The following is a 15,268-nucleotide window of genomic DNA, read 5'->3' on the forward strand; positions in this document are numbered from 1 at the left end:
AGTGCGCTTAGCGATAATTATCGCCGGTCCTTGATGATATGCCCCCCAGAACTCGGACATCAAATGAGTCAATTGCTCCCACTTTTATACAGAAACAGCAGAAAGGGGACGTGTATTCTCAGTCTGTACCTTCAGAACCAGCTTGGGTCATTTCTGTTTTGAAATGTTCTTTCCAGGCTGTTTTCCAAACAGCCTTTGTGGAGAGTGATTCTCTTACTAATGTCAATGTACAGGCTTAGACATCTGCGCACACAGTAGGTTAGTATGAGGCTAGGACCAAGAACCCAAAACCGATGCTCATAGTCTTGCACTCAGGGCAGGGTAACATACCAGCGCCGGCTCCTCCACAATGGCGGAGGAGCTTTGCCCCACTTTAGAATGAAAAATAAAATGATAATAAAACATTTTTATTATAGTTTTCTTTTTTCACTGGGAGCCGATGCTGCAGAGTGTAGGGCGGGCCAGGCAATCCTCTCTTGCCACTAGCGCAGGACTGGGAGGAGTTGTGAAGGGCACTTGTAAGTGCACATGACTGTTTGGACGGCTGTCTTATGCCAGCCAAACAGACAAACGCGCTTAGAATTTCTGCGCCCAGCTGTATTGTAAAGCTGGGCGCAGAAATGACACAGGCTCCCAGTCCCTTAGTGAGTGCCTAAACAGGCTGCTCAGACCAATCCAGGTGCTCCTTTCACAGCATGAGAGCAGCATTTGGATTGGTTGGGGAGTCTCGTAGCCTGTGCCGGCCCAGGGACATCCGTAAGAGAGGAGCACGGAGGCGTCCAACAGCGGCAGAAGCATTTAAAAACAAATATTTGCCCCGGCACTGCCCCACCACTTTATTTTCATAGCAGTCGCTGCTGGAACAGACTGTGCACCATGCAGATCACATGTGTGTCCTAACACATGCACAAACAGCTTCATATAATTTACAAGGTATTAGCATAGTTTCCATAGATTTAAAAAATATGCACATATATGTATTGTATGTCTGTATATGTGTTGGTATTTGAGCAGTCGGCACCTAGCTTGAGAGCTGAACTCAGTCCATGACTCCCAGGAAGATATGTTTATAGGTGAAAGATCAAGGGTAGACTGTTGGGTCAGAAACAGCGCTCCTTGTATAAGTAAGTCTTCAGCTTTTCAGATGCTCAAAGTAGGCGGTGTATTTCCATTCAGGAAGCAATGCAGTATAGATTGTGGATTCTCCACCAGGAAAATAGCATTGGTAGAACATCAGTTTGCATATTAAGGAAATGTACGGCAGTGCCCGCATAGCAGTGGCGTAACATTAGCCCCCGCAGCCCCCTATGGAGCTGGGCGGGGTGGTTCGGACCACCAGTGGGCCCCCTCCAGCACTGTGCATGTACAGCGATCCCCTTTCCTGAGAGCTGCTGACTGGGTGCGGGGAGGGGGCGCCTCCACATACCTGCCAACTAAGACAGAAATTTCACTGTGTGAGGAGGGGGGCGGGCCTTGGAGGGGCGTGTCCTCGGGCTGCCCTAAGCACACAAGAGGAACTTTTGCCCCCCCCCCCCCTAGTCACCCTCCTCCAAAACCAGACAAAAAGCATCCTGAGGCTCGAGTCCTGGAGTGTTTTCACACCTCTTAATGGACGTCAGCAGCTCAAAGCCTCCAAAAATGAGCTGGAAATCCACTGTTTACCATGGTTCTCAACTCGTTTTCTCTCCCACAGTGTGATATCAGCTCCTCACCGGGAGACCGTGTGAACGGAGCCAATATCATGTGACACACTGTAACACCATGTGAGTTGGCAGGTATGCCTCCATATACTTTGCAGGGGGACCCTTCAAGTTTCCTTAAGTCACTGCCATTTAGTGCTTGTGCTGGAGACATTTGTGCGGCAAAGAGACGTGCTCATAAGAATATAACGTGAGGGCGTTTGTCGGAAACCGCTAGTCAGAACAAAGTGAATTATGACAGTTGGTGGTAAGTGTGCGTTGGGTCGGATGACTGAATGCAACTGCCAACTATGATGCGAAGATAATGTACACGTCAAGAGCCTTTGCGATAGAGACTTTGTTAGGCAACTAAGAAGAACAAAACGATGATGGACAGAATTATTTAATTAGTCTCTGCCACTGATAATGTGAGCCTCATTCTAGCCCATTGTATTTTTTTGTGTCACTTTGCGACTACAGACTGAGAACAATCATTTGACAATTTCTCGTGGTCGTTCTCTGGCGGGGACAACCGACATGAACTGCTCGGCAATGTTTCCCCAACAAGAGGACCCAAGGAACTCAAGATATATTCTCGGATTTAACATGTGGATTTGTAACGTGTATTTGTAAAGTGCACGTTCACCCAAGGGTTTTTGGTGCTGAATAACAGAGGTTTATTGTTACCAAATAATAATAATAATAAACAAATTTATAAAGCGCCTGGTTACACTAGGCTAGTGTGTCCCCGCGCTACGGTCCAAGCCTAGCAGCACTCTGGCAGAAATGACATAATTTACAGACCCCTCAGAGGAAGAAGACAACAGTGGTCTAATCTACGGGTACTCATTTTATCGACCTTAGAAGGATAAAAGGCAGAGTGGTCCCACCAGAATTTCAAGCTGTGCTCAAGAGGTCGAGCACAGGCCTCTACAGTGGATTCCTCAGTCCGCTAGAGATAAAGCCCTTGTAAATATGGCCCGAAGCTTCTTGGGGAGGTGAGAGAGTGTGGAGTATCTCTTCTTTCTTGTGAAGTATGAAAGGCTCGAGCCTCTTGTCTGCACTCCTTGAATTTCTGGCCATATAATAACAATTATCGAAGTAATGCTCTGCTCTCCTGGCATGTTCTCCACTAAAAACACATGAATCAATAGTGTATTCTCTGTAATCAGATGAGCACAGTCTCAAGGTGCACTGGCTATAGGTGCTCGCAGTGAGCTGCACAATTCAGATAATACACCAATCTAAGAATCAGTGTAAAAATCCTTTTGATTTTATTGATTTCCTGCTTCTTCTTGTTTTTCGTTTCCCGATAAGAAACCACAATTCATTCATGGTGATGCAATGAAATCATTTTTCAATTGTATCTGTGATCTATTGATCCTAATTCATTTGCCATGATAATTTGTCAAATTACTGCATTTTGTATATATCACAATGCGTTTCGGACCACCCTGGTCCTTCATCTGGAGTACTCTCTTTCTACTATACAGACAAATCAATTTTTTTTCCACTTTAGCTACATTGATCAAATCACAAAACAATTCAATCATGTGTCACACATAATTGAAAAGAGCTCTTATCTTCACCTAAATATCGTATCTATGTTTAGCATACACAGGGGCAAATTTACAAGCCCCTTACGCCAGATTTGCGCCGCCGTTGTGTCACTGTTGTGATGCAGCGGCGGCGCAAAGCCAGCGCCATGCTGCGGGCTATTTACAACGTGAAGCATCTAGGGAGATGCATCACTTTGTAAAGCCCTGCGCCACTTGTGGGCGTTCCTACACAGGGGGGGGGGGGCGTTCTGGTGCAGGAACGCCTCCGAAAAGTGGCTGAGTGAAATCTACAAGATTACGGTCATGCTGCATCAAAGCCCTGCGCCTGCTTGAAGCAGGCGTAAGGACTGCCGCAGCATGTTAGGGTTAGGGGCACCCGAGCCTTGCTGGAGCTGCGTCGCGCTTGCGATGCAACTCCAGCAATGCGCCACCTTTCCGCAGGGGGGATGCAACACGCATCTGCACATCCATGTGCCACGGTGCGCCGCATTGTAAATGCGGCGCTTCAGTGGTGGCGCACGGGTGGGCAGATGCGTCGCAACTCTTCTGGCGCATCCCTGCTGATTAGCAAAGATGCGCCAGAAGTATCAAATCTGCCACACAGTGTCTTTAAATGCGTTCACTTATAACATTTCCTGTTGCTGCTTTCTCACTTATGCTGAAAAACAGACTATAACAGCATGTGACTTTAAGGACCAGGGTGTTCCGAAATGTGATATAGACCCATGAGAAGAAGTTTGTTTTCTCATGAGCCTTGTCACAGAATGTATAAATGCTTGCTGTGAACTGTGGGGCATATTTACAAACAAATGTCGGCGCGCTGTGATACGCCAAATTTGGCAATGCCACGCTCCAACATTTTTAAAATGCAGGGATGTACCGTATTTACAAAAATATGGTACGCCCCAGTGTTTTCCCCAGGGCTGGTGCTACAAAAAGCTACGAATCGGCAAAGCAGGCACCCTGCTGCCATGTTGCAAGGGAGCCTGTGCTGCAGGGGCGATTGTTTATGTGCAGGAAAAGACACCTTTCTTCACATAAACAATAATTCATGGTGAATTGCTCTTTCTGTGTGTGTTGCACACACAGAAAGAGCAAAAAATGAGGAGAAATTAATAATTTCTCCTCGCATCGCTATTCTAAAACCGTTATCTGGCTTTAGTTCTTGGCGCTGCCTCAGCTTTGTAGATCTGGGGCAATGTCAAAAAGCAATGGGTGTTGCGGCGGAACACCCTCTGCAACACCCATTTGCACACCCCTTTGCCGCTGTGGGCTGCTGCGGTAAGGGGTATATTTACAAGGTTGAGTTAAGCCACACAAAGTAGCTTAGCGCCACCGTGTAAACATGGGGAATGGCGCTACGCCCCCAGAGTGTCAAAAATATGTGATGCCCTGGTGGCGAAAGGGGCATGGAACTATGTCTCTGTGTCTAGAGTGAAGGTTCGAGGTGGTGCTTGGGTATTAGCTGTTACTGGGAGTTGATGACACTGTGACACTGAGATGTTTATTCGCTCCCCAATAAAGTGTGAGTTTGTCTTTGCATTATCATTCTCTAGCAAGTGTCTCATTGAGAGTTTGAAGATACCCTGTCAGTGTGGGATTCCCTCATAGTTTCCATGGTCTGTACTTCCCTGGACCACGCTCACTCTACCTCTCTCTTGTTCATGCCACAGGCGAGGAGACGTCGAGTTCCCCAGGGATGCTGATGGCAAGTTGCTGTACGACTTCACTGACTACAAGGAAACCTGGAAGGCGATGGAGAGGCTGGTGGAGAAGGGTCTGGTGAAAGCTATTGGTGCATCCAATTTCAACAGCCGGCAGATTGACGACATCATCAGCGTCGCAACCGTGAAGCCGGCCGTGCTGCAGGTCAGAAGATAGAACCATAGAAAGAGCACGAGCATGGTGTATCTGACTCTGTGTGTGAGTGAGAGAGACTGTGTGTATGTGTGTGTCTGTGTGTGTGTGTGAGAGAGGGACTGTGTGTGTGAGACCGTGTGTGAGCACCTGTGTGACTGTGTGTGTGAGAGAGAGACTGTGTGTGTGTGTGTGTCTGTATGTTTGTGAGAGAGAGGGGAGCTGTGTGTGTGTGTGAGAAAGAGAGACTGTGGGGCTTATGGATGCGTCTGTATACATGCGTCAGTTTGCCTGCATGCAAAACCCTCACGCCACCATGAATGCGCCGAATTTACAATACAGTGTACCATGGCACAAGGATTTACAGATGTGTCAGAAATTTTGACCCATCTGTTGGCGCAAAAGTTACGCATTGCTGAAGTCATGTCACCGACACAACACAACTCCAGCAATGCATGGGGAGGCCTATTCCTAATACACTGTGTCACTCTTTACGCCTGCTCCAAGCAGGCACAGGGTTTTGAAGCAGTGGTGTCCCAAATGTGGCTCAGTGAAAATTTGTAGATTTGACTGCATCACTTCTATGAGGCTTTCCCGCATGGGAACACCCACACTGCATACATTATACCTGACACAGGTATAATGTGGGGCAGGGCTTCACTAGGAGATGCATCTCCATAGATGCGTCATATTGTAAATTGGCCAAAATGTGGCTATGTGTGTGGCTATGTGCCTGATTGTGTCTAAAGCTCTCTATATATTCTCGTATATGTGACACTATCTACCAAAGGCATACATTCTAAAGCCCTGCAATGGCTCCATTCATTTTTGACCAATCGAAGGCAAACCATACAGCTGGGTACTTTTTCATCCACTCCATCTTCCATCAAATATGGTATACCACAGGGTGCATCCTTGAGCCCCACCCTTTTCAATATTTACGTGTCCTCTTTGTCAGGATTATGTGGAAAGTGGGGCATCAATATATGCTCCTATGCAGATGATACCCAGCGGATGGTCACTTTAGATGGACAAGATGATACTAGGACCAGACTTACTAGCTGCCTTACAGAAATGGCAGCATGGATGTCGGACCACTGTCTGAAATTAAATGCAGACAAGTCTGAAATCCTATTGTTTGGGGGTGCTTATCAAGTTTGGAATACAACTTGGTGGCACTCTACCTTGGGCAAACCCCCAGCCCCTTAGCAGGTGGCAAAAAAACTGGGAATTCTCGTAGATAATACACTTACCATGCATAATCATGTTCATGCACTCTGCGGGAAATTTTTCGCTATCTTAAAAATGCTAAAGAGAACATTCAAATGGATTCCATTGGAGTGCAGAAAGACCCTGGTCCAAGCACTGCTTATTAGCAGGCTGGATTATGGGAATGCTCTTTTTGTTGGTATGGCAGACTATTTGTTTTCACGACTCCAGGTAGTCCAGAACGCAGCTGCTAAAGCAGTATGTAATGTGAGGAAATATAGCTCAGCCTCGGAATGCATGAAGACCCTACGCTGGCTTCCAATGAGACAGAGGGCCACGTTTAAAATACTATGTCATGCACATAAGGTCCTGAATCAAGCCGGACCTAAAATTCTCCAAGGCAGAGTCAAGTTCTATCTTCCCCACCGGAATCTGCGATCATGCAACCAGGCCAGGGCAATCATCAAACGCATTAAAAAATCTAGAGTAGGGGGTCGCTCCTTCTCTTATCTGGCGGCAAAACTTTGGAACGAACTTCCTTCCGAACTCCGACTCACTGGTTGCCATTTATTTTTCAGGAAAAAGCTGAAAACGCATCTATTTCCCAAAGCCTGATGAATTATAGAACTCCCTCCTTATTGGACTTTTCACCCGAAAGGGCTTTCCTTCAGCGCCGTGATATCCATTCGGATGAATGTTGCGCTCTATAAATAAATAAAATAAAATAAATAAAAAATACAAATATGTATCGAGGCTGTGGGAATGTGTTTGACTGCACAGCCTCTGAAAGGTTTGTTTGTGTTACTTTCTTGGACCGTTCAACCTCATGTGCCTTTTGTGTGTGTGTCTGTTACGTTATTTGACAGTGTTTAACTCTGGTGTGGGTGTGTAATATGTGCTTGTGTTTATCTGCCATATTATGGTTGTGGAACCTGGATGGTGTAACTCTAATTCTGTGTGTTTAGCTGTGTACCTGTTATTTTGTGTGTCTTGACACGTTTGTGAGACTGTATTTATTGGTATCTGTGTAACTGTAACCAAATGCAATTGTGTGGGTCAGTGTGTGGTTGTGTTTCTGACTGTAGACATCAGGCAGTGTGGGCTGGCTGTGCCTGACTTCTCTGCGTCTGGTCATTTTGTCTGACTGTGCTTGTGTGATTGTTTACAGTAGACTGTGCCTGAATACCTACTTGTGTCTCTGTTCATATCATTGGGTGCCTCGGACTGTGAGCCTCAGGCTGTATGTGTCGCTGTGTATCTAAATACGTACCGAGTTGTCTGACTGTGTCATTATGTGCGTCATTGTATATATAATTGTGCACCCGATTGTGTAACAGTATAAGGGCAAAACTTCGGGGCATATTAACAAGGCGGCGCTATAACATTATCGCCGCTTTTGCGGCCGTTTTTGGCCGAAAAGCGGCGATAACTTTATCGCCTTGTCAGCAAAGACACGCTGTCGCGTGTTTTGCTGACTTAGCGCCCGTTTCCAGCACGCCTATCTTTGCATCGCTAATGAGATGCAATGTAGGCGTGGCTGTGAAACCAACCAGGGAAAATATCGCGAAGGCAGCTTCGCGATATTAACAAGGAAGGGTAGCGATTATTTAAATCACGTTAAGTATGCCTTAACGCAGGAATTTAACGTCTGTTAAATTCCTGACTAAGGCATACTTAACATGGGGGGTGGATCCTGTGGCTAAGACCACAGGCCCTATCATCTAGGATATCGCCGTTTTCCACCATGGAAAATGGCGATATCAGTGGAAAACGGCGATATCCACACTATCTCTGGTATTTTTATCGCCTCAGCCATGCGCGTTGTTGATAACGCGCTAACCGGGCAATACATTCCAGAGATAGCCGGCGATAAATATGCAAGCACTAAGCGCGCTTTGCGATATTTATCGCCTGCCCTTATTAGAATGCCCCCAAGTCTTTTTAGAGATTTATATAGCGCGAACTAGACCCGAGTCATCGGGTTTCAGAGCACTTTACACGAGCAGCAGTTTCGTTACAGATGAACACATTCACTTTGCTTTTGTTAGGCATGGGTAAATTAAGTGATTTGCCCAGAATCACAGGATTTTCAGTGTCGTTGCCGAGACTCGAACCTGGTTACCCCGCTTCGAGGTCGACTGCTCTAGCCGTAAGGCTACATCCTCTCCCCATCGTTCTGCGTGTGTTTTCAGGTGTTTTCCTTTAAGTTGTTACTTTCTGTTCCTGATTTGTGTTACTGAGTGTCTGTATGCTTCTGTGTGCAACTGGTTTGTAAAATAGATACAAACTTGGGAAACTGACCTGGAGCACTTAGACCAGACAGAGACAAGTTGCTGAAGTCTCCTCCAGTCATAATTCACTCTTACATATGCTGGATGTCTTTAGCTGACGGAATCGTGTAGTTTATGCAGTATTTGTCCCGAATCTTGCCACACTACAAAACACTTTTGGGGCATATTTACAAGCCCCGGCGCAGTGTGGTGCTCTATATTTACAAGGAGACGTAAAGCCAGCCTGCGTGGCTTTTCGTGGCCTTGTAATTATGGCCCATTTTCACGCAGCACTTTGCGTGAAAGGGTGTGCCATGGGTGTTGCTGTGGGTGTTCCCATGCAACACCCATGGAGTTTGCCGCATTCCCAGATTTACTTTTCGTGAACCTGGGAATGCGTCAGAATCCTACGCCTCTCCAGTGTAGTCATAAGGAGGAGCGAAGAGTAGAAATACTTTTATTTCTCCTAGTATTTTGCATTCTGCAGCACACATAGAAAAAGGAAAATACCTCTTGTGATAGTTGTTGTGCAGAAAGGTGTCCCTCCCTGTACAAAAACAATCATGCCCTCAACGCAGGAAGGAACCCTTGCATCATAATGCAAGTGTGCCTGCCATGGCGTATGGCAGCCAATTGTGCGCCAGCGCAGGGGAGAGCAGAGGGATCCGTCATTTTGTTGTAAATAGGACTCATCCCTGTGCTCTGAAAGTAGCGCAGCGCAGCCAAATGGCTTATGGCGCCACGCTGCTTTACTTTCTGGTAAATAAGGCCCTTTTGTCTTTACCCGGCTGCTGGTTAAGAAGCAGATATTCTTAACTATCTGTTTGGCAGCTGACCAAGAAGCAAAGAGGTCACTGCCTAATCGGTAGGGGTGGGCGGAATTTGCGAAAGCGACTTTTGAAAATTATCGCGAAAATGTTAAAAATCTCCACAAACACGCGGAAATATCGCGAAGATGCGGAAGTTTTTTTCCCGCCCGTTCGCGGTATTTTCTGCGTGGTCGCGGCTCGCCAACTTACCCATGCGGTTGCTCGCGGGCGCGGCCATCTTGTTTTCACTCTTCTCGCGGTGCATGATCGCGAGAAGAAAGACGTGATCGTGCGACGGATGACGTAACTGCGGGCGCGAACTGTCACGAGACAGCGCAAATGGCTACCAACAATCCAACATCTCGTGGAGAACGCGACCGGATCGGCAAAACTTGACGGCGAACGCGGGGATTCAGGTAAGGCGATCGCGCGCGCGCGAGAATGTATTATTTTACAGCGCGAGCAAGAAACAAATTATCGCTAAGCTGCGGACTGCGGAAATTTTGACATTTTCGCGCTCTCCGCGGAACGCGAAAATGTCAAATTATCGCAATTTCCGCGAGCGGAACGGAAATTTAGCCCAGGCCTTCTAATCGGCCAGTGAAACAATATAACTAAATTGAACTATTCTGTATTATTTGGCTGGTGGGCAGGCAGATAAACAAATTTCACTTTTGTATTGGTCTGAAACGTATAAGTTACTCTGTAGCCAGCTGTCGGAGAATTGTAAACATGTAGCTGCTGTTTTCTCAGCTCACGGGCAAAGAGCACAGTTCTGGAAGCCACCCAAATACAACGTTTCTCAACATTTGTACTTGGTGAAATTTGATAATTTTCTAAATACCCACAACTTCTTTTTAAATGTATAAAGCTTCCCAACGATTGTGAAGTCCAGCTAGTTTTCAGATGAAAAATTTGCAGCATTTCACATCTCTGGTATTTTCTTGTTTCAGGATGGCGGCTGCTTGTCCATCGGCAGCACTGCCTATTGTTGCACAATGAGGACAAGTGCAGACCCTGGGGCATATTTACAAGCCCCTATCCCCACAGGAACATCACTTTTAAAGACTTTCCTGTGGTGATAAACCCTTCGCCTTACTTACAAGGAGGCGTTAAATTGTAACTCTGGGGAAGGCTTTGCCCATGAACAGAAAAATATGGAATACAGATTTACACAACGTGGGTACTCTCACAGGCCAAAAAGAAAATCCAAGGTGAGACACAGGATGAGATTATATTGAGGAATAATGAGTCCACGAACAACAAACAGAGTACTGCCATTCCCAGACTAATTACCACCTACAATAAACCTGAAGACGTCACTGGAGTCTATTAAGAACTGACCCAGTGATAGACGAACTGATAGGTGTTTCGCCTCTTATCACATATAGGAAGCCAGGATCAATAAGGGGCAAGCTAGTACACATCCATCAAGAAAAACCTATATTTATCTCCTGGCTGGGGGAGATAAAAAGAGTTTATCAAATGCAAGGCATGTAAAGCCTGTAAAAACAGTCAAAGCCACACAAGTTATGCTACCTATAATGCAAAGTCACTTTTTGCCTCTGAAACCTGGGGAGATGCTGGTTCAGGACCGAACTTTTGTCTGGCAACCCCTGAGGGCTATAGTGTCGCTAGGCATGATAGACATATAGGAAGAGGTGACGGACTTGCTATCATTTACAAGAATCTCTATCGCACTACACTCGATCCCATACAGTCCATTAACTGTAAAGCAGCCACCTTTGCTATTAATATTAATCACAAACAAGCCCTCAAGGGAATTTTGCTATACCGACCTCCTGGGCCCCGAAATTCTTTCCTTGCCACACTCTCTGATTTTAATGATCTTATCATAAGTTCGCCGGAATACATGATCTTAGGAGATTTTAACTTCCCTCTGGAAGAACAGGGCAACCACGAAACCACTCAACTCACTGATGATCTCCTAACCTTAGGACTTCAACAATTGGTGAAGGGAACTACACACCAGGCGGGGCACATACTAGATGGTCTGTTTACCAATAACTCAGACATCTTTGTACAGGATATTCTCCCTCTCACCTGGTCAGATCACAGGGCCATTATCTTTGGGATCCATACACGGCACGCTAACCCTCCCCATTCCAGGCCACGAACTAGGTTAGGGACCCGTGCTTGGAAAACTGCGGATATCCATCAGATGGCAGATATCCTGACACTATCCTTTCCTATGGGGATAGCCAATCCTGTCTTCTCAGCCTCCGACTTCCAAGACTGGATTCGGAATGCTGCTGATCAGGTGGCGCCGGAGAAGTTTACGCGACCTAACAGATTATCCCCTTCGGCGGTTTGGTATACCGAAGAGCTTAGGCTCCACCGACAACATTGCAGGAACTTAGAAAGGCGCTGGAGGAAATTTTACTGCCCCATAGCCAAGCATTCCTACAAAGACGCCCTGGCAATATACAAAAAGGCTATCATTGCCCGAAAAAAAGCATTTTTCTCGGCTCAAATCGAGAATGCCAGCAACTCTGCTAGAGAACTGTTTTCAGTGGTCACCACTCTGTCCACCCCCTCTACGGGACCTGGGGTCGAACCCTCTCAGTCTCTCTGTAATGCTCTGTCCAGCTTTTTCACCACTAAGGTAGCAGATATATACTCATCCTTTGCAGGGAACGCAGAGACAAGATCCAGAGTCTGCAGTGGTGTAGAACCTGCTACCGATCATGATCCCTTCTCTTCCTTTGCTCCCATTACGCAAGATCAAATCAGCAGACTTATCTTTACTACCAAGTCTGTATCCCCCTTAGACCCCTGCCCTCCTTCAGTGATGGCTAACCTTAGCGAGGTGATCTCTTATCCACTTATGAAAATCTGTGACACCGCATTTCAAACTGGTCACTATCCAGATCTTTGGAAGAAGGCCGTGATCAAACCTCTCCTGAAGAAACCCTCCCTGGACCCCACAGCTCTGGCCAGCTATAGACCAATAGCGTGTCTCCCCTTTCCTGCCAAAATATGCGAATCTCTGATGAATAAACAACTCTCAGAGTTCATCGATACTCACCAACTTCTCGACGAAACGCAGTTTGGCTTTAGGAAAGGTCATGGAACTGAGACCGCTTTAATAAAAGCTTCAGATGAGATTAGAGCCATTATGGACCAGGGAGGTGCGGCTGTTCTGATTCTGCTGGATTTGTCCGCAGCCTTTGACACGGTCGACCATGATATTCTGGTCGACCGTGTCACAGCCCTGGGGATAAACGGTATGGCTAGAAATCTCATCTCATCTTTTCTTGCCTACCGTACCCAGACAGTGAAGTTGGGTAACTTCTATTCTCCTGTCTCTGCACTCCCCTGTGGAGTCCCACAGGGCTCCTCGCTAAGTCCAACGCTATTTAATATCTATGTAGCAGACTTAGCGAGGCTAATAAAGGCCCATGGGCTGCGACTTACATCCTACGCAGATGACACCCAACTGGTTCTGGCAATACACAAGGACGGCCCAGCGGTGGCAGCTAATTTCCAAAGCGCCATGCTTGCTGTCAGTACCTGGATGTCCTCCAACTGTCTGAGGCTTAACTCGGACAAAACGGAGGTCATGACCTTTGGTAATCTCTCCCCGGTTTGGTCTTCTGCCTGGTGGCCTGACCAGCTGGGCTCTCCTCCTGTCCCAGTTGATAAGGCCAGAAACCTGGGAGTCATTTTTGACAGCAAGCTGTCATTCAACCTTCATGTCAACAAGGTTGTGTCATCTGCGTTCTTTATTTTAAAGAAAATTAGGAAAATACTGCCTTACCTTCCCACCTCAGCTGGGAAGACCCTGGTCTCTACCCTAGTGTTTTCCAAAATCGACTATGGGAACGCCCTCTTCCTTAATACTCAGAAACTCGTTCTATCTAAGTTGCAGTCCATACAAAATGCTGCTGCAAGAATTCTTCTTGACATCCCCCGCCGCCAGCCAACTACTCCAGCCATTCGTCACCTGCATTGGCTAAGAGTAGAGGGCCGCATTAAATTCAAGGCCCTCTGCATTGCCTATAAGGCAGTGCATGGCGTCGGTCCAAAGTTTCTGATTGAAGCATTCCAGTTGTATAGCCCCAAGAGACAGCTGAGATCCGCCAACTCCTGCCTGCTTCCGTTACCTCGCACGAGAACGGCAACCTGGGGAGACAGGCGCTTCCTGGTTGCCACACCTAAACTCTGGAACCTTTTGCCACTCACCATAAAAACTGCCCCCAATTTGATAAGCTTTCGTAGGCTCTTAAAGACATGGCTGTTCAATCAGTAATCCTGCGGCTCGGTCTCTCGTTTTTGTCACATGCGCCGAGACACCTTCGGGTATTTGTGTGCGCAATAAAAATCGCGAAATAAATAAATAAAACAGAATAATAAATTTATCAAAGGTGCTACTGATTTTTCAGAATATGTCTCAGAATGCCCGTGTGGCCTTAGATATGTAGGCAATACTAAGTTACAACTAAAAACAAGAGTTCTTCAGCACTCTTTGAGCTCTATCCAATCAAGACTTTAGTTACCCTGTGGCCAGATACTTTTAAGAGAGACACAATAGTGATTGTAGCCTGTGACAATTTTATGGTATTGATCGTGTTATGAGACACATTAGGGGAGGCGGCAGAGAAAAACAGTTTCGGATTTTGGAATCCCGGCATATAATTGGTCTCAACACCAAGATACCAAATGGTACGAATAGTGGAGAAGAATTAGCCACATGTATATTGGAATATAATTGAACTATATTGATCCAATGAAGGTTGGCTGTTAGTTTGCCAGTTTCCCTTTATTTTGTACATAGCTCATTAAGAATACATTTTAATTACACTATTACACCTTAATATGTAGGAATGGTATTACCACCAGTGAATACTTAGGATGCTATGAGGACAGATTCTATGTGTGTTATGCTCTCAGGTATACTATTGTATCATCACCAGTTCTATATGGATATTGCCTGATATCATCTGGGGTAGAAGAGGCTCCCTTAATTTTAGAACTATATAGGAGGTTGTAAAGAGCCAAGCGGGCACTTGCTCAGCAACTGAATCTGTGACAATATCACATGTCAACAGGTTGAGGACCTGTTATTCAAATTTATAACAATGTCAATAAGGCAAATGACGCTAACTTGGAGCGGTGAGCCAGCATAGCATTTTTGTACTTTATTTACCGTCTATAAAATTATAAAATAAGTTTGACAGATGTTCTTATTATCAGCGATATCCAGAATCAATTGGTTGTCCTCGCATAGCATTTAATCCAATTACGGGTGTTGATTAGAATTCTGGCCCTTGGATTTATCATTTTTATTTTTCCTTTTCTTTAAGCACTTGCACTTTATGAGAATCCTGCCCACCCAGGGATTATAATGTATGTTCATATTGACAGAAACCGGTGATCAAACGATCTATATCGTTTTAATAATGAATCCTTATTGAACATGACAGTGGTTATGCTTTACGGACATAAAAAAAGGGCTATTTCATAAGAAAGTAACAACATTTCAGTAAGGTTTTAAATTTGTATTCAATGATTGATTGTAGAATACAAGATGAGTAGGTTGTTATCATTGCATAACATGAATAGTGTTTTGTCAGTTTCTATGAACACACTGATGCATTTCTTGGCGAGGTGGGGCATGTTTCACTGCTTGACAAAGGGTTTTTGCTGAAACGCATGAGGTGCTATATATACATGTATATATATGTTACCTACTGGCTGTTGCCAGTAGGTAATTATAGTTAGGACCTCGTTTCTATTCAAAAGACATTATTTCTTTTGCCAATATCTTTGGCGGGCGCCATTTGACGAATCTTCGCGAAATTTTCCAAACTTTTGGTTCAGTCCGGTCAGCTCCTGTCCTTAAAGTTTCATGGTGATTCGTC

General features: G+C 45.7%; 1 protein-coding gene across 1 annotated transcript in view; it reads left to right on the forward strand.

The window, feature by feature from the left end:
• AKR1A1 (aldo-keto reductase family 1 member A1) overlaps window positions 1-15,268 on the forward strand; it is a 1,289,949-nt gene that overhangs the window by 1,210,241 nt on the left and 64,440 nt on the right. The window contains exon 5 of the mRNA XM_085602859.1: window positions 4,912-5,107. Coding sequence (XP_085458985.1) covers window positions 4,912-5,107 — 196 coding nt within the window. The remainder of the gene's footprint in view (window positions 1-4,911; window positions 5,108-15,268) is intronic.

The sequence above is a fragment of the Triturus cristatus genome, chromosome 4_2 (assembly GCF_964204655.1).
Source record: "Triturus cristatus chromosome 4_2, aTriCri1.1, whole genome shotgun sequence".
Taxonomy (NCBI): domain Eukaryota; kingdom Metazoa; phylum Chordata; class Amphibia; order Caudata; family Salamandridae; genus Triturus; species Triturus cristatus.